The sequence below is a fragment of the Xyrauchen texanus genome, chromosome 50 (assembly GCF_025860055.1).
Source record: "Xyrauchen texanus isolate HMW12.3.18 chromosome 50, RBS_HiC_50CHRs, whole genome shotgun sequence".
In the NCBI taxonomy this organism is placed as follows: domain Eukaryota; kingdom Metazoa; phylum Chordata; class Actinopteri; order Cypriniformes; family Catostomidae; genus Xyrauchen; species Xyrauchen texanus.
Genome location: NC_068325.1, coordinates 7432587 through 7456876, shown reverse-complemented (window position 1 = coordinate 7456876; position 24290 = coordinate 7432587). Strand labels below are relative to the sequence as shown.

The 24290-nt window shown below is 42.6% G+C and overlaps 2 protein-coding genes across 2 annotated transcripts in view; both read left to right on the top strand.

The window, feature by feature from the left end:
* Positions 1-46: 46 nt before the first annotated feature.
* Positions 47-8532, top strand: si:ch211-196c10.15 (uncharacterized). Its single transcript, XM_052124472.1, has 2 exons — positions 47-876; positions 8255-8532. The coding sequence occupies exons 1-2, from the start codon at positions 81-83 to the stop codon at positions 8260-8262; spliced, it is 804 nt and encodes a 267-aa protein (XP_051980432.1). The 5' UTR covers positions 47-80; the 3' UTR covers positions 8263-8532.
* A 7630-nt stretch (positions 8533-16162) lies between these two features.
* LOC127641040 (uncharacterized) overlaps positions 16163-24290 on the top strand; it is an 82637-nt gene continuing 74509 nt past the window's right edge. Inside the window, exons 1-2 of the mRNA XM_052123791.1 lie at positions 16163-16727; positions 16862-17002. Coding sequence (XP_051979751.1) covers positions 16670-16727; positions 16862-17002 — 199 coding nt within the window. The 5' untranslated portion in view covers positions 16163-16669. The remainder of the gene's footprint in view (positions 16728-16861; positions 17003-24290) is intronic.

The following is a 24290-nucleotide window of genomic DNA, read 5'->3' as shown; positions in this document are numbered from 1 at the left end:
TGACTATCTAGCACAGTTGTTTTTTTAAAAAAAAGATGACAGACAAAAGGCCAAGAGATCAAGGTAAAAAGACAAACAAGATGCTTTCATTCACCACTAAGCACAAAGATGTGACTGAGGATGTTATGGAAGTTGTCAAAGCAGGTGATATACACACCTACACTAATTCCGACGGAGGAATTGTCCATCTTCCTGAGTCAGCTCCGTGCACTCCAGTCGCAAAGAAAGGTAAAGTTGAACCTACACTCTCCGAACTGCAAGATAACATCGTGAGGCTTGTAGCTGAAAAAATAAAAGAAAACGCGGACAATCTTGCAGGCCTGATAAAGAAAAATGCGGACACCATCGAAACGTTAAAGGAATCATCGGAGTTTCTCTTCAAGGAAGTTCAAGATATGAAAACAGAAATAAAAACGGTTAAAATTGCAAGCGATGACCATCAGAAGAGAATTACAGGCCTGGAAGACAGAGTGAATGAAATGGAACGCTATCACAGAAGATGGAACTTGAGGCTGTATGGCTTGCCAGAGCAGGAAGGAGAAGACGTTAAACAGCGTGTGATTGACATCTGTAAGGCAGTCATTCAAGACCCTGAAGAGGATCTCCGCTCCCAAATTGATGTGAGCCATAGGATCGGGAGGAGAGAGGATGGTAAAACTCGACCGGTGATTACAAGATTTGCATTAAGATCGGCCAAAGAAAAGGTTTGGAAATGCGCGAAGAATTCGGAATTCCTCAAAATAAAGAAGTTAAAATTCGGTGAAGATTTGACCACGAAAGACAAAGAGACTCGCACTAAACTGTGGCCACAGATTGAAGAGGCGCGGAAGCAAGGGAGAAGAGCCTTCTTCGTCGGAGCCAGAGCCATCATTGAGGGTAAAGAAATACAAATATAATGATGATAGTTCTGATGCGATCTAAAAGTGAAGTTGCCATGGACTTTCGTTGAGAAGTTCAGTTGTATTCTAAATACATCTAGTGATGTGCTGTTATATTTCATGTTTGATAGTTAAAAGGTCAGATTTATAATCCCAAGTTTGCTTGTTCTGATCAGTATTCAAAAGGTGAAGAAAATCATTTTCCCTCTTACATTTAGAACTCAAGGTTTTCTCTTTTTCTTTTAGTTAACTTGTTTTATTTTTCAATTTGTCTTTGTCATTTTATTCACTTAATGTGAGGGGTATATGAGAACAGACTAAGAGGAAAGCTGTATTTTTATTTTGTAAAACTTTCAAGGCAGATTTTTATTTTCTACAAGAAACACATGCCTTAGCTTCAGATTTTAATTTCTGGAAAAATCAGTGGGGAGACAATATCTGGATGGCTTATGGAAACAGTAAATCTGCTGGCACTGCCATATTAAAGGGCTCCTTTCAGGGAAAAATCCTTAAAAATGTTGTTCATGATTCAGGAAGATGGGTTATTCTAGTTATTGAATTTATGGAGAATCTTTTCATTTTGGGTAATATATATGGTCATAATAATAGTCACAAAAACACACTCCTTGTTGCAGAATTTGATGAACAAATAAATGCCTTATTGAATTCCTTTATCAACGCTAAATTAATTTTGGGGGGTGACTGGAACTGCATAAGTGACCCCATCAAAGACTGTCAACCTCAAAGATCCTTAGGAAGCAATTATGGAGAGTTTAATAATCTATGTATGCATTTAAACTGTTGTGACATATGGAGACTTAAAAATCCACAGCAAATCCAGTTCACTTGGAATAACAAAAATCTATCTAAGAGATCCAGGATTGACTTCTGGCTTATTTCAAATGAGTTGCTAGACAATGTGGAAGAAACCAAAATAGAGCCCTCAGTTTTTTCTGATCATAATTTGATAACTTTAGTACTATGTATAAGGGATCAATCAATAAAATATAAACCAAATTTTTGGAAATTAAATAATACACTTTTGAGTGATAAAATCTTCCAAGAAAAAGCCAAAAAAATTATAAATGAAAATTTGATAGAAGCAAAAAAGACAAAATATATGGCAAACATTGGGAATATACAAAATTTCAGATCCGTAATATGGCCATTGAAAGGGCTAAAGAATTATCTAAGGAAAAAAGAATGAGACAAGATAAAATACTCAAGGGAATAATTTCTATCTATGAAAAAGATGAGCAATCACAAGCTGACATCAATATTTTATTCGAATTACAAGCTGAATTGGACAATATCTATCAAAATCTGGCACAGGGAGCCTTTATTCGTTCTAGACGAAAATGGATAGAGCATGGTGAAAGGAATACGAAGTATTTTCATAATTTAGAAAAATGTTAGTGTTAACAGTATATATAAACTCAAAATAAATGATCAGATCTCTGAAGACCCCTCAAAAATTTCTAATTTTGTGGAAGATTTTTATAAAAAACTATACTCCGAACACAACAGTTGTCAGAGCTCATATTTTCTCTCCTGTATAAAAAGTGTGGCTCAAGGTCTTGATGAAACTCAGAAGGACATTTGTGATCAAGACATATCCCTAGAAGAATTAAAAAGAACATTAGTAAGCTTAAAGATAATAAATCCCCAGGGAATGATGGCCTAACAGGTGAATTTTATAAAGTATTTCAAGATTACATTTCTGAATTCTTATTATTAGTTTTTAAGGAGGCTATAGAAACTTGTAGACTTCCCCAACTTTGTGTCAAGGCTTAATTACATTGTTACCTAAACCCAATAAGGATTGCTTGCTTCTTGACAATTGGAGGCCTATAACCTTAATTAATAATGATGCTGAAATTGTTGTCTCATATTTTTGCACAAAGAATAAAGTTATGTTTAGATACAATAATAGATGACAGTCAGTCTGGTTTTATGCAAGGACGACATATTAGTAACAATATTCGATTAATCTTAGATTTAATTGATTATAAGGATTACATAACCAATAATAGTTACATTTTATTTATAGATATATACAAAGCCTTTGATACTGTAAAACATGAATTTTTATTTGACGTATTAGAATTTTTTGGTTTTGGTCAACACTTTAAAAGGGCAATACAAACTTTATATAGTGACTGTAATAGTTCAGTTAAACTTCCATGGGGAACTACTCGTAGATTTAGCATTTCCGGGGCATAAAACAAGGAGACCCAGTGCTCCTTTCTTATTCCTTCTGATCATGCAAACTTTGGCTCTATATATACACAATGACTCATTTCAAGGCATCAAAATTATGGATAAAGAAATTAAATGTTGTCAGCTAGCTGATGATACAGCTATTTTTTTAAAAGACATATCACAGGTTAAAAAAGTTATGGAATGTCTCAATATATTTTCTAAAGCTTCAGGTTTATCTTTAAATGTTAAAAAATGTATTCTTTTTCCACTTAAAGACAATGATATTCATTTAACTGAATTTGAAGGTATACCAGTTAGGGAGGAAGTTACGTACCTTGGTATCAATATCTGTAAAAATCAGTTAGACAGAGTGCAATCTAATTTCCAACCTCTTATGGTGAAAACGAAAAAGAGATTTGATATGTGGCTCATGAGGGATTTATCACTCAAAGGTAGAGTTCTTTTGTCCAAAAGCGGAGGGACTGTCTCGTTTAGTATATCCTGCAAAAGTGTTAGATGTACCAACATCTTTTATTAAAAAGTTGATTCAACCTTATTCAACTTTATATGGAAAAACAAGTCACACTATTTAAATAAAAATATCTTATGTAATTCTTATAATCAAGGAGGTTTAAATGTGCTTGATTTTGGTACTTCTAATACAATTTTCAAGTTGAACTGGATTAAATATTATATTAAACATAATGATAAACTATGGTATATAATTCCAAATCTTATTTTTGAAAAAGTAGGTGGTATAGAGTTTCTTTTAAAATGTGACTTTGAGGTTAATAGGCTCCCCATTCAGTTATCCAATTTTCATAGACAGGCTCTTTTATGTTGGCTTCTTATATACAAACATAATTTTTCCCCCACAAACAGTTAATATGGAACAATAAAATGGTTAAATATAAGAATAAATCAATCTTTTACGACAATTGGGTTAAAAATGATATTCTAATGGTCTCACAATTGATAAATAACAAGGGTTTCTTACTTACATATACTGAATTTTTAAACATATTTGGGATTCCAATATCTCCACGAGAATATAGTATTGTTTTTGATGCAATACCAGTAGGTTTTTGAGACTCTTGAGAGGCAGTAGTGAACCTCATAAGCAATCAATGGATAAAAAACAGGTTGTGTTAAACGGTGTTTATATAAAAGATAGTAAATGTAATAATAAATTCTTCAGATGCTTGATTCACTGTCCTGCTACACCTCGAAATAAATATTTCTGGAATGAACATTTTGGAAATATCAATTGGAGATCGACTTGGACCTATACTAATAAATACTGTATTAATAACAAAGTGTACTGAAATATACTTTAAAATTATACATAAAATCTATCCAACAAATGAGTTCCTAAAAATATATAAAAATGACCTTTCTGAATCCTGTACATTCTGTAAAAAGGATACTGAAACTGTCTTACATCTTTTCTTTGAATGTTTGTATGTGAAGTTTTTCTGGATTGATGTGGAATATTTATTTAATATGTTGAGTGGAATTAAGATCAGTATAGAGAAAAGAGATGTTTTTTTTATTATGAAAAAAAGATATAGACAAGAGTCACGATTTTATGTTAAATTTGATCCTATTACTTGGTAAGTTCTACATACATAAATGTAAATGGTCTGAAAGGATACCTAACATCTACCATTTTAAAGCTGATATGAAGATTTATTTTGAAACACTGAAAGGACTCTCAAACCGCAAAGCAACCAGAACGATGGATATCCTCAAAGAATTAAATTCCTCTTCTTTATTTTAATTATACATGTATACCTCCTTTACATTGTTGTTGTTTCTTTTTTTTCTAATGTGTGTTCTTTAATTTCATTGATATGAATGTTATCTTTAATGCTCTTCATATCTTATGATGATTTGTAATAATTTAGAACAGTATATGTGAAACATTTGTATCTACTGTTTTGTCATATAATTTTGGAAATAAAAAAAAAAAAAGGAAAATTCAAAAAAAAAAAAAAATAGTACAATAGCGTGGCGGAACACTTGCGAGGAGACAAGAGGCCGTTCTTTTTGAGTGGATGTCTATTGATGAGATGCTTCCTGACACTAAATAAACTGCTTTTGCAAGGAAAAAGCTAATCACTTAATAAATTAGTCCTGTAGATGCCTGTCTGTTAATATTAAAAACAAATCATCTCGGAGTGAACTATGCGTGGAGTTTACTATATTAAAACGGCTGTTTTATAAGGGAAGGCCCGGGCAATTTTGCGACAGACAGGTGTTAGTTTACGGTTCTCAGCATTGATTTGTATTGTATCCGCAAACTGTGACTTGCTGTCGTAACAAGCTAGTTGAAGACACGCTCCGTATGCTATAGTAAAAAAAAACTATTTGTTAAAGAAGATCTCTGGTCAGAGGTACCTCGCCATAATAGCCTAGGTGCGCTGTCTTGTTCTTAAAGCTACACTATGTAACTTTATTTGTTAAAAAAATAAAAAAATTTAAACAAAATATATAAAGTGTATTAAAAAAATATACAGTAGGTTTTATTGTGGAGAGAATATAATTTATGACAGTCCAGTGTGAGATAATAAGATTAATAAAGTGCAGTGCTGATGTATATTGTTCGTGAGAGATCAAGTGTTCAAAAGTCTGACTGCTTGGGGGAAGAAGCTGTCATGTAGTCGGGCTGGTGCGGGTCCTGATGCTGCGATACCGCCAGCCTGATGGTAGCCGTGAGAGCAGCCCATTGCTTGGGTGGCTGGAGTCTCTGATGATCCTCCGAGCTTTTTTCACACACCGCCTGGTATAGATGTCATGGAAGGAGGGAAGCTCACCTCCGATGATGTGTCTGGCAGTTCGCACCACCCTTTGCAGGGCTTTGCGAGTTGAGGGCAGTGCTGGTGCCATACCAAGCAGTGATGCAGCCAGTCAGGATGCTCTTTACAGTGCTGGTGTAGAACCGTGTGAGGATGTGGTGGTTCATTCCAAACTTCCTCCGCCGTCTCAGGAAGAAGAGGCGCTAGTGAGCCTTCTTCACAATGGCCTCAGTGTGGACGGACCATGTGAGTTCCTCAGTAATGTGGACACCGAGGAACTTGAAACTGCTGACTCTCTCCACCGGTGCTCCATTAATGGTGATGGGGCTGTGTTCTCTGTCTTCTTCCTGAAGTCCACTACAAGCACTTTGGTCTTACTGACTTTGAGGGAGAGGTTGTGCTCCTGACACCAGCGTGTCAGAGTGTGCACCTCCTCTCTGTAGGCATCATTGTCAGTGATCAGACCTGCCACCGTCGTATCGTCAGCAAACTTAATGATGGCATTGGAGCTATGTGTTGCCACACAGTCATGTGTGTATAGGGAATGCAGGAGTGGTCTTAGAACACAGCCATGCAGGGCTCCAGTGTTGAGGGTCAGTGATGAGGAGATGTTGCTGCCTATTCTAACCACCTGACGTCTGCCTGATAGGAAGTCCACTTTGGTTATCACTTTGATAAACATATAATAATTATGAATATTTTAGAGCTGTCAGGACGGATTTCGTGGGAAATTGCAAACATATGTAATTTGCATCTGCGTGTTCACATAATATCCGTACACAGAGAAAATAAGCTCCAGCTACTGTAGCGCGTGTATGGTGTGGGAGTAACGTGAAGCTGAAAGTTTGTTGTTCACAACAAATGAGATAAATATACCATGGATCATTCAAATCAGCAAACCTCAGAGGAATCACCGGTTGTAAAAACAAAGAAACCCTGAACAGAGCAGAGTCTACAAGCAAAAGGGAAAGCACCAGACTCAGTAATAAAACCTGAACCAACATCGGCTTGGCTTTTCAATAGTGGCGACAACTGAAAGGATTTAAAAGCAACCCAGAGATTTTAAAGCTTTTTTCTTGCTCATCAGGGAAGATATTTTATTGATAGGGTTTATGTATAGTTGTGTAATCGCACGACTGTTTGTGTAGGCCTATAGTGAAATACAATAATTAAACTGTAATCGGTGCAGAACTTTTCACGTGCTGGCACACGTGTGTATTTTTCTTTATAACGGCAATAATTTATATAAATAAATAAGTTTGTCGTAGGCTTGCCAAGGACATGTGAGTCTTGAAATTATGTTGACCATTGGTTGGTAACAATGACAATCTATAAATCAGTTTCTACCTTGGTCTATTTAGCCAGAATATCCTGAAGTTATAAAAACTTTAAAACATTTGTCCTTATCAGACTAGTAATCATTATGTCTAATGTTAACAAATGTTGCCTAACTTTTGTAACGTCCTTTATTTCAAAACATCAGTTTCCAATAAGTCAAAACAACAACATAAGATATGGCACTTACCTGCTCAGATGACATGTTTTCAGATATCTGTATTTTCCTATCTTTCATTATTTATTTGTCCATTCGCTCTGATATGATGTCCTGTATCATGTGTACACGATGCCTAGAACCACATTCATCCACGTAGATGAGCAGAGCAGAAGCTCAACTTGCGCAACCGCTAGAGGGCCAAAAGTTACATAGTGTATCTTTAAATATTCTGAAAGAACATAAAGAGAAAAATTTATGAATAATTGTAGCACTTAAATATTTAGCTCTCATCAACCACATGGGTACATTTTGCCATTTTGAACATTGCTATTAAATCATTTCTGAGGACGTGTACTGCTCAGAATAGAGCTAGAACAAAACGTCCACATATTGTCAAATAATGTTTACCACAGACCTTATTTTACATATTAGTTGAAAAACCTCATTATAAAAACCCATTGGAAAATCCAGAGGGAACTCATGGCAAATTAGACTCCTGTGTTCGCCTACAAATTTACATCACGGCTGAACAGCTCTATTACAGTAAACACTGCACAGAAGTAATGCTATGCTAAATGTGTGAAAACTGAATCTGCTGAATGTCTTATTGACATCCGAGAGGAAACGTCTTATAGACATATTGCAGAAGAGTAAACAATGGACAAAATATATTTCCCAGATGTAAATACACACATAGCTGATAGCACATGTACAGACGTCTATTTGATATGTGTGTTTACATCTGTTAACATATTTTTTACATTGTTTGCTAATTTGCGATATGACTATAAGACGTAAGGTATGTCAATAAGAATGTCTTTGATGTCTAACATAACCCAGCATGTGAATCTGACCAACAATCCCTCTACTTCCTTCTACAGGCCATTAATGGTAGGACGACACCGGAGAACACCAATGTTAACTTTTACTTGAGCATTAAGGTGATATATATGGATACACCGAGCTAGTCCAAAGTTGTTTTAGATGATCTGACTCTTCATTTGGATGCAGTAAATGGACTGAGGAAAAAAAACTGCATGGAAAATCAGAGTAATGACAAACAATCATCAGTTTCAAATATCAAACAGATTAAAACAACACCATAAAATTCACTGTAAATAAAAAACTATACTGAAATAAAATGCTCTATAAAAATCTGATAGCATACTGGACTTTAATTTCAGAATAGGATGTTGTTGTAAATATTTATTGTAAAAATTGTGCACTTGTTTATACTTAATGTGTTGGACAGATTGTACAATATGATTCTATTTCAGGTTCTCCGCTTTCAGAAACACTGTTAAAAATTAGCACAATATGTTTAAAAATGGTAAAAATGATATAACATGAACATATACAAATAAATTCAATAAGCTCGCTTATTAAAGTGATGATGGTTATGTGCAGGCCCAGACAGAATCTACTGATTTGAGATGTACTTGAGATTTCAGTGGAGTTCTGTGTGGACCTGGTGATGGTGAATAAGGATTGAAAGCGTTGGGCTGTAATAGAATACATGTAACAGCGTTACGTATTCAGAAGTAACTGTATTCAGCCCTTGTTACGTATTCAAGCACCTGTATTCAGAATACAGTAACTTAATAAACATTTTTAGAATACTTTTAGAATACTTCTCTCATAACGAACACAAATAAGGCAGATGTGAATGAAAATGATTGTCAATCAAGTAAAAAACAGTTCCCCTTCTGTCGCTCTCTCCACGTTGTGTCGGAGAAGCGACACTAGGGGTCTCTCTTGAGTGCCGATATTCACCTCTGATCTGTGAAAAAAGGCCAATGAGAAGTTGGCAGCCGGTATTTGCATGTCCCGCCCCCGGACATACGGGTATTTAGGCGGCGCAAATACAGGAGTTCATTCAGAAAATTTCTTCGGAGCCGATGGTCGTGCATGCAGTCTGCTGCGAGTTACACACCAAGTTCCTGTTTAATCCTCTGACGCTCTGCATGCTGTTGGATTTCACGGCGCATAACAGCGGCTTTCTCCTTCGTGCACGGCTGTGCATTCTTGCCCCTGGGCGCTTCGACAGTGCAGACAACTCGAAAGAGTTATTCTAAATGAGTGAATTTCGCTCTAAAAGAGCAAAACACAGCGACGTTGAACGTCCTTCTCAGGACGCGTATTTTTAAAGACGATATTTCCGCCCCTGTGTAGTTTCTGGATGTGGTTGATTTCTCCCCACCTCTGACGGTCATAAAAACTGCCTTGCATTCCTGGGTTGCGATCACACGCAGGCAGCGTTTTTATGAATGGTCTATGTTTTCAGTGCGAGAACATAGCCATGACAGCATTGCGGTCGTAGGCTTTCTCTTGTAGTGAGAGAAAACCGCTTCAGCCGCCCCCCGCGCCTCGCCTCTTTCCTACGGGATTGAGGCAGGCGCCGCGGGCGATGAAAACGATCTGGGGACAATGACGGGCTCCTTTTCGCCGGGTGAACCCCCTCGAAACCCCCCGCCTCCCCGGCACGCTTGTTTGTTTCCGTCCGAGCTCGGGATGAGCATTCTCTCCAATGGGTTATGTTTTCAGTGTGAGAACATAACCGCGGCAGCGTTGCGATCTCTGCTTTCTCTTCTAGTGAGAGAGAGCCATTTCAGCCGCCCCCCACGCCTCGCCTCCTTCCCACGGGATTGAGGCAGGCGCCGCAGGCGATGAAAGATGATCTGGGGAGAATAACGGAACGCTTTCGCCGGGTAAATCCCCTCGAAACCTCCCGCCTCCCCACACAGGAGGTAGAACGGTCCCAGACCGCTCCCCCCTGCACGCCATGGCCCCCTCCTTCAAGTCCACCGGGCCAGGGCACTTCAAATCTGCACTTGGGTAGTCCTGTTCTTGACGTGCTGCAGGAACTGCACTCAAACAGGCGATGGCCACCCCCCGTGGTCCAGAAACGCAACGATGGACAGGACCTGGTCGCAGTACAGGAGGCAGACAAAGCACGCTTTCTCAAAAAAACGCCCCCGTCTCCCAGCTCCGTCCATTCGGCGACACCACTTGACGACTCCGCCCAGCAGTCCTCAGTGGTGAAGAAACAGACGTAGGCTATTTCACACATCTTGCCCTGCCGCAAACCTGCCGCCAGGGGCCATGCCCTGTCTGCTCGCCGAGGGCGTACTCCTGCGGCTTTCAAGAAAGAAAGAAAGTGGTGCTCCGCCTCAACTAACAAAGAGAGTGGGCCCAGCTCTCAGCCCCAGCGTCGAGCTCCCCGCAGAAGTTGGACGCCCTTCGTCTCACGGACCCCCTCGAGGACCCGGAAGGCTCCCAGGCGCTCCTGAGATGACCGACCCAGAGACCGAGACGATAGCTCCGGAGCTGGTAAGACCGCTCCGTTCCCCGGTGGAGGGCTGGAAGGAGAATTTTTTGTTAAATTCTGTACACTCTATAGAGCTATTTCCTTTTTGTCTCTGGGTCACCTGGCCTGCAAATGCCGTTCTTACGGCAATCTGCTTTCAGATTACGACAGTCCCGGTACACCGGACGCGGCGATCCCGCCTTCCGCCTGCCCACGACTGTCCCGGACTTGCGAGTTTTCAATCGGGCCTTGTTAAAACTCCCGTTCAAAATGCTCACGCAGAGAAATATTCTGGCGGGCGTTCAGCATCTAGAATGGTTCGCAGCGGTAGACCTGAAGGATGCGTACTTCCACGTCTCAATTCTGTCACGACACCGACCCTTCTTACGGTTTGCGTTCCACGGCCAGGCGTTTCAGTACAAAGTCCTCCCCTTCGGCCTGTCTCTGTCCCCTCGCGTCTGACCCTTGCCCCGCTACGAGTAGCCGGCATCCGCATTCTCAACTACCTCGACGACTGGCTCATCCTAGCACACACTCGAGAGTTACTATGCACACACAGAGACCAGGTGCTCCGGCACCTCAGCCACTTGGGGCTTCAGGTCAACTGGGAAAAGAGCAAGCTCACTCCGGTTCAGAGCATCTCTTTTCTCGGGTTGGAGTTAGACTCAGTCTCAATGACAGCACGTCTCATGAGCGAGCGTCCTCAGTCGGTGCTGGACTGCCTCGCTTCCTTCAAGCCAGGCACAGTGGTCCCTCTAAAAGTTTTCCAGAGGCTCTTCGGGCATATGGCGTCCTCCGCGGTGGTCGCGCCGCTGGGGTTGATGCATATGAGACCACTCCAGCACTGGCTCCAGACTCGAGTCCTGAGACAAGCATGGCACCACAGCACGCATCGGGTAAGGATCACCCCCGCCTGCCTCAAAACACTCCGACCCTGGACAGACCTCTGCTTTTTACGGGCAGGAGTGCCCCTGTAGCAGGTGTCCCGACGTGCTCTGGTCACAACCGACGCTTCCCGGTCCAGGTGGGGTGCCGTGTGCAGCGGGCACGCAGCGGCGGGCCGTTGGAAAGGGGCCTCGCTGCGTTGGCACATCAACTGCCTGGAGTTGCTGACCGTCCTTCTCGCTCTCAGGACATTCCTCCCGTTAGCGTGGGACAAACACGTCCTCGTGAGATCGGACAGCACCACAGTGGTGGCGTACATAAATCGCCAAGGCGGCGTACGCTCCCACCACATGTCACAACTCGCCCGCCGTCTCCTCCTATGGAGCCAGCAGCGACTCAAGTCGCTGCGCGCCACTCACATCCCCGGCAAGCTCAACATCGTAGCGGACGCGCTATCACGACAACGCCTGCCCGGCGGGGAGTGGAGGCTTCACCCCCAGTCGGTCCAGCTGATTTGGGAACGGTTCGGCAAGGCCCAGGTAGACCTGTTTGCCTCCCAGGAAACCTCCCACTGCCCGCTCTGGTACGCCCTAACAGAGGCTCCCCTCGGGACAGACGCGCTGGCACACAGCTGGCCCTCGGGGCTGCGCAAGTACGCATTTCCCCCAGTGAGCCTTCTTGCACCGGTGCTGTGCAAGGTCAGGGAGGACGAGGAGCAAGTCACGTTAGTGGCCCCCTACTGGCCCACTCGGACTTGGTTCTCGGAACTCAGGCTTCTCGTGACAGCTCCTCCCTGGCGAATTCCCCTGAGAAAGGACCTCCTCTCTTAGGGACGGGGCACGCTCTGGCACCCGCGCCCAGACCTCTGGAACCTCCACGTCTGGTCCCTGGACGGGACACGAAAGAGCTAGCCGGCTTACCGGCGACCGTTGTGAATACAATCAACCAAGCCAGAGCCCCTTCTATCAGGCACCTTTACGCCCTAAAGTGGCGCTTGTTCGCAGATTGGTGTTCTTCCCGAACTGAAGACCCGCAGAGATGCGCTATCAAGTCAGTGCTCCTGTTCCTACAGGAGAGGCTGGACAGGAGGCTGTCCCCGTCCACCCTCAAGGTGTATGTTGCCGCCATTGCCGCCCACCACGATCCTGTAGACGGCAAGTCTTTGGGCAAGCACGACCTGATCCTCAGGTTCCTGAGAGGCACCCGGATGTTGACTCCCTCCCGGCCAGGCCTAGTTCCCTCCTGGGATCTCTCGGTAGTCTTGGCAGGACTCCAGAGACCTCCCTTCGAGCCGCTTGAATCAATTGGACTCAGGGCCCTCTCTCCTAAGACGGCCCTTCACATTGGCTTATCACACCCAGGCCGTGCCCCTACCCTTGTGGGTCCGAGCTCACTCAACAAGGGGTGTTGCGTCCTCGTGGGCACTGGCCAAGGGCACCTCCCTAGCAGACATCTGTAGAGCCGCGGGTTGGGCAACACCCAACACCTTCGCAAGGTTTTACAACCTCTGCGTTGAGTCGGTTGCGTCTCGTGTTTTGTCAGGTCCGAGCCCGTAGAACTCGGTAACACGTAGACCGACCGGCCGGGTGGATCGCTTGCACCCAGCGCCCTTTTCCTGACGTCAAGGTAAAGTAGTGCGCCCAGTGCCTTCTTCCCAGGGCGCCCCACTCTGAGTCAGGCCCCTGGTCGATTCCTCCCTAACCCTCCGGGTCCGCGGTTCAGCGGAGGAACTCGCCGACCCAAGCCACTGCGGGTACCCTGATGGCTACCCTGTAATGGTATAGGTGCTCCACAGGTAAGGCCTCCTGCTCGGACTCCCCTTGTGTGTAATTCCACGGTTCTGTCCCCTTACGAGCGGACCCCCGTGTCTCCCTTAGGCAGTTACAGCTGCCCCGGTCGCCATGCTGTAGCAACTCCCCCCTTTCGAGGCTGGATCTACCACCACACCATACTTTCCACACGAGCCCTAAGACAGCCGTGTGATGTGTCTACCACTTTTCCTCCCCAAGAAAAAGGGCAGGTGTGGTCTCCGCAGGGTCTGAGTAAGACCCCCTTCCCTATATGTCTGTAAGGGCCCCGGCCGTGATTGCTCTATGCGAGAAACATAGAGAGAAAAGAGGCCCAGCCAGGCTGGCCCGTTCCCATGTTGGCAAACATCGCCTTGTTCCCCTCCCAGGGTAACTAGAAGGATTCCGATGTTCTTATGGGGCATTGGGGAAGGGTACGTGCAGCCAGGTACAGACGATGCGCCGCACTGGATGAAATCCCTGCCCGCCTCTGTATCGGCGGTTCACGTACACGGTTCAGCACATGGCAAGATTGGAATGGGTCCCCTAGTGTCGCTTCTCCGACACAACGTGGAGAGAGCGACAGAAGGGGAACGTTTGGTTACGTATGTAACCTCCGTTCCCGAGGGAGGAACGACACGTTGTGTCTTTCCTCCGCCATGTCGCTGAACCGAGCCACTGTTGTGGCCGGACCATTCGGCTCCTCAGAAAAATCCTGAATGAACTCCTGTATTTGCGCGCCTAAATACCCGTATGTCCGGGGGCGGGACATGCAAATACCGGCTGCCAACTTCTCATTGGCCTTTTTTCATAGATCAGAGGTGAATATCGGCGCTCAAGAGAGACCCCTAGTGTCGCTTCTCTGACACAACGTGTCGTTCCCTCCCTCGGGAACAATACACATTCGCTCTCTCTTCTATTAGAGCAGCAGCAGGGTGTGTGATGTGTTGCCAGGTTTGCACTAAATCAGGCTAATTTGAAAACACTAATGCAGTTTAAAATCGTAAAATCGTGGGTTGTGTTTTGGGGATACTTTATAAATGGACCCTGAACACCAAAATCTGATGATAGGCACTAAATAATGGAAATGCAATGTCTTCATGTTTAATGATTCCTGGATTGAACTGCACGGCACACCGTAACAATCAGTGCAGTCAGCTGTGCAGTGTCAATGCAGTCGGCAACGTTATTTCCACAAATATAACATTCACACGCATGATGTTTCCCACGAGTGTTGTTGTGTAAATACATACAGCTCTCAATAAGCATTTGGTAAGTCACGTCCACATCAGAAACCTGCCAAATAAAGAAATGTTGAGAAATAGCAGTTATTAATACTATGAACAGGTAAAATATGTGAGAAAGTACTGCAAAGACTGAAAGAGGGAAAAAGGACTTAAAGTTGATCAGAGATGTTCCAAACGATGACAGAAAAACTTTGTGTAAATAACTTCTAAATGTGTGGTTTATACATGAGGCTAGTTCAGTGTGACACATAGTGTAATATACAGGCCTTTTAATATATCTCACTTTTTTTTTTAAAACTTCATACGATGTGGTTCACTAAAATATATAACAACAATAAAAATCAAAATGAGTAAAAGAATCAAAAGCACCCAAAAATAAAAGTGTTGGTAGTGAAAGAGATAGAAAATAAAAACAATAAATAGGCCTTAATATGGAAATATGCAAGCAAGCCTAGTTAAAATCATTAATTTATATTAATGAATAAATATGGTTTATTTGCATTTCCGATCTAATTTTGTGTCAAGATTGTTGGGCCTCATGTATTCAGATAAAAGACAAAGGCAGGCCTAACAGTCATAAAGCCTGACCGAGGCCTACAAACACATCATTAAACACATCAGATGCCATTAACCAGCTTCTCTCCGCCCACATTCGTGGCGATATTCTCTGGAGTATGCAATGGCAAAAAGTACCCAGACACTTTCAGAGCACACTGAGGAGTGAGATGCCCCTGTAGTTGTTACGGTCTGTGCAGTTCCCCTTCATAAAGAGGGGGACCACCGGGGCATCCTTCAAATTCTGCAGAACCCAGAATGTTGTCACGATGTAATGTAGGGCAGTCAAACGCCACCCTCCCTCAGCAATTATATATTGATATTCTATTGATTTTGATAATTGATAATTATCTTTGAAGATTGTTGAATTCAATAGGATCAATAAGCTAGTGTTAATTCTAATCAATGTTCCATTGATTTGAATAATTAATGATTATTTTGATAATAATTAATATCCTATTGAATTTGATAATTGATAGTTATCTTTGGTGATTGTTGATTTAATGGATTAAAAAGCTAACATTGATTCTATTCAATGTTATATTGGTTTTAATAATTGATAATTATCTTGATAATTATTAATAATTGCTAATAACCAAACTCCTGCTCCTGAATGTAGTGCACTATAAAATGTATTATTCTTTGTCAGTCCAATCAAATAATGAGTTATGAAAAAGATTCAAATGTTGTTAAAATATTAAAATATTGTAGTTGAGCACAAACTGTCTTCTGTTTTTCTTCCACATCTAATTTAAAGAACAAGCTTTTCAGATTCACTTCGATTAGTTAAAAGTGCAGATGTAGCAGTTTAAATAAGATAATACTGACATATCACATGTAATTCTTCCAGTTGTGTGTTGCCTTTATAAAGATGTATTCTAAAAGTATTCTTGTATTCTGAATATGTTTTATGTACTTTATACTGTGTAATACATTTTATGTGACATATTCAGAATCCTTTACTGAAAACATTTTAAAAAGAGTATTAAGTTGGAAATAGCGTGAACAGTGTGGTCAAAGCAAACTTGACTTAGACTTCCTCTAGTTGATGTGGGTAAACTTTTGCTCTGCTTGTAAGAACAGAAGTAGAGTTCATTAGTCAAGTGTTTTAATCAAGGCAACAGCATGAAGATCATACAGCTGCAACTATGTGAGTTTATTACATTGTTTCATTAAGATGAAATGTTTTTGATGTCACTGGTTCACAGCTGATTAGCAAATCTTAATTATGTGTTTGTTGTTTTTAATCTCACAGATCTATTTATATGCTGTCAAGCTGAAACAGATCAACTGACAGATTTGGGACAGAATGTGACTATAAACTGTGATCTTGATGAAGGAGGGATTTATTGGTTATTACTGAAACTTCCAGATCCTCCAGTGGTGATATTACACACTTTGTCAAATACCTTTTCATGCTTCAATAAAACATTCAGACACAAATATTCAGTGCAATCTCACCGTCATCTGTTTATAAATAATGTCACCATTGATGATTTGGGAGTTTATTACTGTATGAAGAAAGATTCAGTACCTCCTGAATTCAGCAATGGCACCAGACTCAAATTCATTGGTAAATACTCCTGCAGTCATCAATGTGTGATTGTATTCAGTTTTCAGACACAATAATTGTATTAATATGCTTTAATGGAGTAGACTGGCAATCATAATACTGTAACAAATTGCACACTTACGTTTTCTTTGCAGAATCAACAACAGAGATCACATTAGTGTCATGTACTCAACAGAATCCGACAGAAGTGAAAGACATTCATCACAATCAGACATGGCAGACTCTAACACTCATATTTGCTCTGTTAACTGCTGTTCTGCTCATTGTGCTCACAGGTGAGTGCTTTTTATTATTATTATTAATATCGAGGCTCTATAACAGTAGAAATATTATTTTTTATATTGGTACAGAATTGGAAGTTCGGTAAATTTGTCATAATTTGGCAGTTTGTCTTTCTGCTAATTAATATAATTATTTTGGAAATTAAAATCCATAATCTTTAGTCGTGTTAAAACATTTTTCACTGTTTATTTAATTCTTAGTTTTTGTTGTTGGAAATAAAAGATCTGGAGAGCAATCACATCTTCATAATACCAGTCTACAACAGACACAAGTTATAGATTACAGGCAATTACAGGTGAATTATTTCATTCTTTGAATTATGTGATAATTGGTCATTTGATATTGAAATGTCAGATATTTATTGGAGAGTTTTGCGCTATAATTCAAATCGCATTTATGTGTTAAGAAACATCTGCGCTGAATATGCTAATAACGTTTTTCCCCATTGCTCTTTCAGTTTACTGAGGTGAACTTTTCTCAGATGCATAAAAATATTGATCCAGTCGAGTCAGCAGCACATATACTGTTCTACATCTGCCCAAATAATGTACACACGAGTATGACCGACCTGATGACCTCTCTTTTTATCATTTCTTTCACAATGTCATACTGGCAATCTTGGCTCTTTGTTGTTGTTGTTGTTTTTTAAACAATCTTTTAATCTTAGTGAGTCATGTTTTTGATTTTTTATTAATTTAGAAGATTAATTAATCAAAATGTTTCAAAAACATCAGCTAAATATTTAAATGTCTTTTGTCTCGTGATCTTTGTACTGTAAAATATTTGATCTCTTAAACAAGCAGTTGTTTGATGACAATGCTCTTATTGTCCATGTTTTCTGTAGATGTACTATAAAGACGCTTTACATTCAGTATTCTTCATATGGTATATGTATGTATTTTAAACGATTAGTTCACCAAAAAAATTAAAATTCAGTCATTGTTTACTCACGTTTGTGTTGTTATACCCAAACATCTTGTTATCTCTTACCCGAAGTCCTCCTAGCCTTGTTGAAAAAACGACGGCTCAGTCCCGCCGCGGCCGGACCACCGTCAAAGCTTCGCCCCCTGTCAGTCCCCCTCTCTCAGGCTACTACAGTGGTGGATTCAGCAGCCAACAAGCCGGTAATACTGCCCGCTTGCCTGCACTCAAACGCCGTTTTCACGGCGACCCAAAGAAATCTTGTAAAGAGCAAACATGCCTTATGTGTAGAAAATGTGCCCACAATCCAGTGTTCACCCCTACACACAAGCATTACACTTCCCGTGTTCCTATCAGAGCCCACTCACATAAAGCGGACACAGCCCGCTCGAGTGTTAGAGTCAATAAACGCGCCCACGAATCCGTGCGCGTGCCCCTTCTCTGGCCGCTCTGTCACACGACCAGCCTTATGTGTAGAAAATGTGCCCACAATCCAGTGTTCACCTCTACACACAAGCATTACACTTCCCGTGTCCCGATCAGAGCCCACTCACATAAAGCGGACACAGCCCGCTCGAGTATTAGAGTCAATAAACGCGCTCACGAATACGTGCGTGCGCCCATTCTCTGCCCGCTCTGTCACACGGCCAGCAAACACTTCTCTGTATGTAAGTCCCGTGCCCGTGACTATGCTCGCGCATCACTTAACAGATGTGACTCTTTCCCCATTCACCTCAACTCAACTCAACTCAATTTTATTTATAAAGCACTTTCAAAAACCACACTGGGTACCAAAGTGCTGTACATGGAGTAATAAAAAATAAATAAAATCACATTAATACAGCTTAAGAATGCAAAAAAACATTTAAAACCTATAAAACAAGAATAAGATAAAATCTACCTAGTACAAATTATAATGCAATTAATTAAAAGCTAGGGAAAATAAATACGTTTTTAAGGCACCCTGGAAAGAGAATAGAGACGGAGATGATTTTATGACCAATGGAAGCTCATTCCAAAGTCTAGGGGCTGCCACCGCAAAAGCTCTATCACCTTTAGTTTTTAGGCGAGATCGAGGAACTGACAGACACAGCTGATCACTAGAGCGGAGAGACCTTGAAGGTTGATTCAAACTTATTAAGGCAGAGATGTACTCAGGTGCAAGACCATGAAGAGCCTTAAACACATACATCAACACTTTGTACTTGATTCTGTATTGGATCGGTAACCAATGTAGTGAAATCAAAACTGGGGTGATATGGTCTCTTTTCCTGGTTCCAGTTAAAAGCCTAGCAGCTGAATTTTGGACCAGCTGCAGGCGAGAGAGAGAGGCCTGACTCACACCCAGATACAAAGCATTACAATAGTCCAATCGAGAGGACACAAAGGCATGCACAACCTTCTCCAAATCATCAAAAGAAAGGATGGGCTTCAACCTTGCCATAGTTCTAAGATGGATAAAACTATTTTTAACCACAGCATTTATTTGTCGATCAAACCTGAGCTCAGAGTCGAATATAACACCCAGGTTTTTTACATAGGGAAGTTTTTTCCCTGGAAGCAGTGACAAATTTCTTTCTAAATTTAAGTCACATCCCCTATGACCAAAAACAATAAACTCTGACTTATCCTCATTTAATTGAAGAAAGTTGTTTGCCAGCCAACATTTCACATCGGCCATGCATTTATGCAGAGACTCAAAAGAGTGGTGATTCCCATGTTTAATAGGAAAGTAAATTTGAGAGTCATCAGCCTACAGATGATAGTGTATGCCATGCCTCTCAAAGATCTTTCCTAACGGAAGCATGTAGAGGGAGAATAAAACGGGTCCCAAAATGGAGCCCTGAGGAACCCCACATGTTAAAGGAACAACTGATGAATAACAGTTCTCTAAACAGACTGAAATCGTTCTACCCTTGAGATATGAGGAGTCCCAATCCAAGGCTAACCCCTGAATACCAACCTGGTCTCTTAGGCGATTGATAAGTATGTCATGATCAACCCGTGATCGAAAGCGGCACTAAGATCCAGCAGCAGAAGACCAACAGGACTACCAGAATCCACACCTAATAAAATATCATTTAAAACTCTCAACAGAGCGGACTCTGTGCTATGACCAGCTCTGAAGCCTGACTGAAATTGATCGAGCAAATTATTGATGGATAAAAATCATTTAATTGTGCAAGCACCGTCTTCTCTAATATTTTTGACATAAAGGACAATTTTGATATAGGTCTAAAGCTGTTCATATCAGATGAATCAAGGTTTGCTTTCTTAAGAAGAGGCTGAATAACAGCATGCTTAAAGCAGTTGGGAACAATACCAGTGGTCAGGCTACTGTTAATAATCGATAACACACTTGGACCAATTGATTCCACCACCTCTTTAAACAAAGTGGATGGAATAACATCACACATAGAACCCGTAGGCTTCATATGTGCAATTATATGTTTGAGTTGAAACAGGGACACAGGTACAAAACAGGTCAATAGATTTTGCGGAACAGGATAGGTAACAGGATCATTACTAGTAGCTAAGATCTGTGAGCGTATACCAGAAATTTTAACAGTAAAAAATGTTAAAAACTGCTCACATGTGTCCACCGAAGGGGAGATGGGAGTAAGGGCAACTGGATGAAGAAATGATGTAATAGTAGAAAAGAGAACTTTAGCATTATGACAGTTCTTTGAAATGATATAAGAAAAATAGCTTGATCTGGCTAATTTAACTGCTCTTTGAAATTTAGTCAAACAGTCTCTCAAAATGTCATAGGACACTTGTAGTTTATCTTTAAGCCACTTTCGCTCAGCCTTCCTGCACTCCTGCCTAAGAGCACGGGTATTACTATTCAACCAGGGCTGAGCCTTGACTTTTTTCTTCCTAATTTTTAATGGAGCCACAGTGTTTAAGATGCCAGAACATGACAAGTTGAACTGGGAGACCAAATCCTCAGGCCCCATATCAGAAAAAGGAGACTCCAGCAGTGATTTCAGTGGAGAAACATTAAAAGCAGCTGAAAAACTACTAGCAGTAGAGGGAGTGATAAAACGAGATGTGACAGCAACAGGGCCATCATTAACTTGGTCACTGCATGAAAAATGTGGGTTAAAAATAACAGTCTTGTGGTCTGAGAACACAGTGTCAGCAATTTGCACATTGCTGATAGAAAACCCAGAGATAAAACCAGATCAAGGGTATGACCACATATATGTGTAGGGCCAGCAACACTCTGAAATAAACCAAAAGAATCTAATAAATTAACAAACTCTTTGACCAGTGGTCTCGAAGAACAACACACGTGAATATTAAAATCCCCCAAAATTAAAATGTTATCTGAGCAAGGAATAATAGCAGATAAAAAATCTGAGAACTCATTTATAAAATCTTTGTTATATGACGGTGGTCTGTAGATGAGGGCACATAACACAGATTTAAATGAATTCAGCATAATAAGCTGAGCTTCAAATGTAAAAACGCTCGGTGGACAGAAGCCTGCATTTGAACTTGTTTTTAAAAATAACTGCAAGGCCCCCACCCCTACCGACTGCCCTAGGTGAGCTAAAATAACTACAGTCGGGAGGTAAAAGTTCTGAAATAGGAGCCATGTCGCCGTTGCTGAGCCAAGTCTCCGTAACAAATAAAAAATCCAATTTCTGAGAGAGAAAAAGATCGTTCAGTATAAAAGACTTGTTAGAGAGAGATCTTGCATTGATCAAAGCCATTGTCACAGAGATAGAGTCAGACGAAAGATGAGAAGTCACATATGTATTTCCCGACCTACCGCTACCCAGGGTACGTAGGTTGTTTAGGTTAGCACCGCGGGATTCATGCCGCCACCTCAAAACCACGGTCCACGGTTCACCTCAATCGGGAAGTCACTCACAGAACAGCCTGTCCCTGCTGTCTGCGAGCAGTCATGCATAAGCACAGTAAGCGCGCTCACACATTCTGTTCAGCGCTTTGTGCGGCAATCAGGGCGATTTGGCCATTCACCCTCTAGCGTTACGCTTCAAAGCGTGGGAAGCTATCCCAGGGATATCCAAATGGGTGTTAAGCACAATAAAACAGGGCTATTTGCTACAGTTCAATCGCCGCCCTCCTCGCTTCAGAGCGCGGCTCGAAACTACTGTGAACACGGAAGCAGCCTGCATGCTTCGTTCAGAAATAGCAAACCTTCTGTGCAAAAGGGCCATAGAGAAAGTGCCGCCTTCGCTGAGCGAGTCGGGGTTTTACAGCCGTTATTTTCTTGTTCCCAAGAAAGACGGTGGCCTCAAACCAATATTAGATCTCAGGGTTTTGAACAAGGTGCTTGCAAAAAGACCGTTCAAAATGCTCACAATCAGGAAACTCCTCGCGCATACGCGCCAGGGGGACTGGTTTATCTCTCTCGATCTGAAAGATGCCTACTTTCAGATTCAGATAAATCCCGTCACAGGCCATTCTTGAGATTCGCCTGACGGCCAGGTTTATCAATACACCGTCCTTCCGTTCGGCCTGTCTTTAGCACCCCGTACTTTCACGAAGTGCATGGATGCGGCGCTCGCACCCCTGCGGAGTCAGGGCTTGCGAATTCTGAACTATTTGGACGACTGGCTGATTATGCCACAGTCACATACGGAGCTTCTGTCTCACAGAACAGTTCTCCTCAGCCATCTGAACAGTTTGGGTCTTGCAGTCAATTGGACCAAGAGCTCACTACAGCCCAGTCAGGCAATTTCCTTCCTTGGAATAGAACTAGACTCCGTGGCAATGACGGCTCGCTTATCTACACAGCGTGCGCGTGCCGTGTTCAGCGACTAGCCGCGTCATTTCAGATGAACAGCCTCACGCCTCTGAAAAAATTTCAGACAGTGCTAGGTTACATGGCCTCAGCCGCAGCAGTACTTCAGCTGGGTTTACTGCGCATGCGCCCGCTTCAGCATTGGCTAAACACCACGCGTCTCGCCGGGATTGGGCCACAGGCCGCCAGCCGATCAAGGTGACTCAGACCTGTATTTCAGCTCTGCAGCCCTGGACAGTGGCCGAATGGTATCAGCGGGGAGTGACGATGGGAGCTGTATCTCGCCGAAAAGTCATCTCGACAGACGCGTCCAACACGGGTTGGGGCGCGGTCTGCGAGGGCTCTCCGGTTTTTGGCCTATGGTCAGTTCAGGAAAAACTCCTTCACATAAATTGTCTGGAAATGATAGCGGTCGAGTACGCGCTATGCGCTTCTCCCGGTCATTCAGGGTCACCACGCCTTGGTCCGCTCGGACAACAGATCTGTGGTATCCTACCTAAACCGCCAGGGCGGTGTCAGATCCAGGAACCTCTTCCATCTGACGAAACGCATACTGAGTTGGTCCCAGTGCCACCTGCGCTCGCTGAGGGCAACGCACATGCCAGGCCACCTGAACGACGGCCCAGACAGACTGTCCAGAGACAATATTCCCCAGGGAATGGTCCCTGCACGCTCAAACAGTCCAGAAGTTATGGTGCATATTCGGCAGAGCAGAGATAGACCTCTTTAGCGTCAGAAGAGAACTCTCACTGCCCAATATTTTTCTCGAAAGCGAGGACACGCTGGCCCAGGACTGGCCCAACCGCCCGCTTTACGCCTTCCCTCCCGTCTCGCTATTGCCACAGGTAATGCAGAGGATCAGGGAAACGCGTCACTCGGTGCTCCTCATAGCCCCGCGTTGGGAGAATCAGACATGGTTCCCGGAGCTTACGCAGCTGTCACTGACAGCGCCGTGGCCCATTCCAGTGAGAGCAGATCTCCTCTCTCAAGCTCGCGGCACGATCTGGCATCCCCACCCAGAGCGCTGGGCGTTGCACGCGTGGGTGATCAATGACTACCCATCGCTCTGCCAGAAGGGGTAATAAACACCATCATACATGCTAGAGCCCCTTCCACGAGAAGACTCTATGCGTCAAAATGGTCTGTGTTTTCAAAATGGTGCACCGACAGAGACCTGGACCCACGGACATGTGGGGTGTCGTCGCTGCTCGTGTTTTTATAAGAGCTGCTGGATAAGGGCAGATCCCCATCCACGCTCAACGTGTATGTGGCGGCCTTCGCGGCGTTCGCTGAACCCCTGCACGGCCAGTCACTGGGAAAAAACGAGCTGGTCATCCGCTTCCTCAGGGGAGCTAGAATGATGAACCCCCCGCGCCCCCCCTTCGGTTCCTATCTGGGATCTTTCTATAGTTCTCGAAACTATGAAAGCCCCCCCCCTTTCGAACCGCTTCAATCCGTGGATTTGAAATACCTTTCACTCAAAACCGTTTTTCTGACTGCCCTGTCATCAGTCAAACGTGTGGGAGACCTTCACGCGCTGTCTGTCAGCGCTGCGTGTCTTGAGTTTGGACCAAGTGACT

Coding starts and splice junctions, on each gene's coding strand:
- si:ch211-196c10.15 (XM_052124472.1), top strand. CDS start 81: ATGCTTTCATTCACCACTAAGCACAAAGATGTGACTGAGGATGTTATG.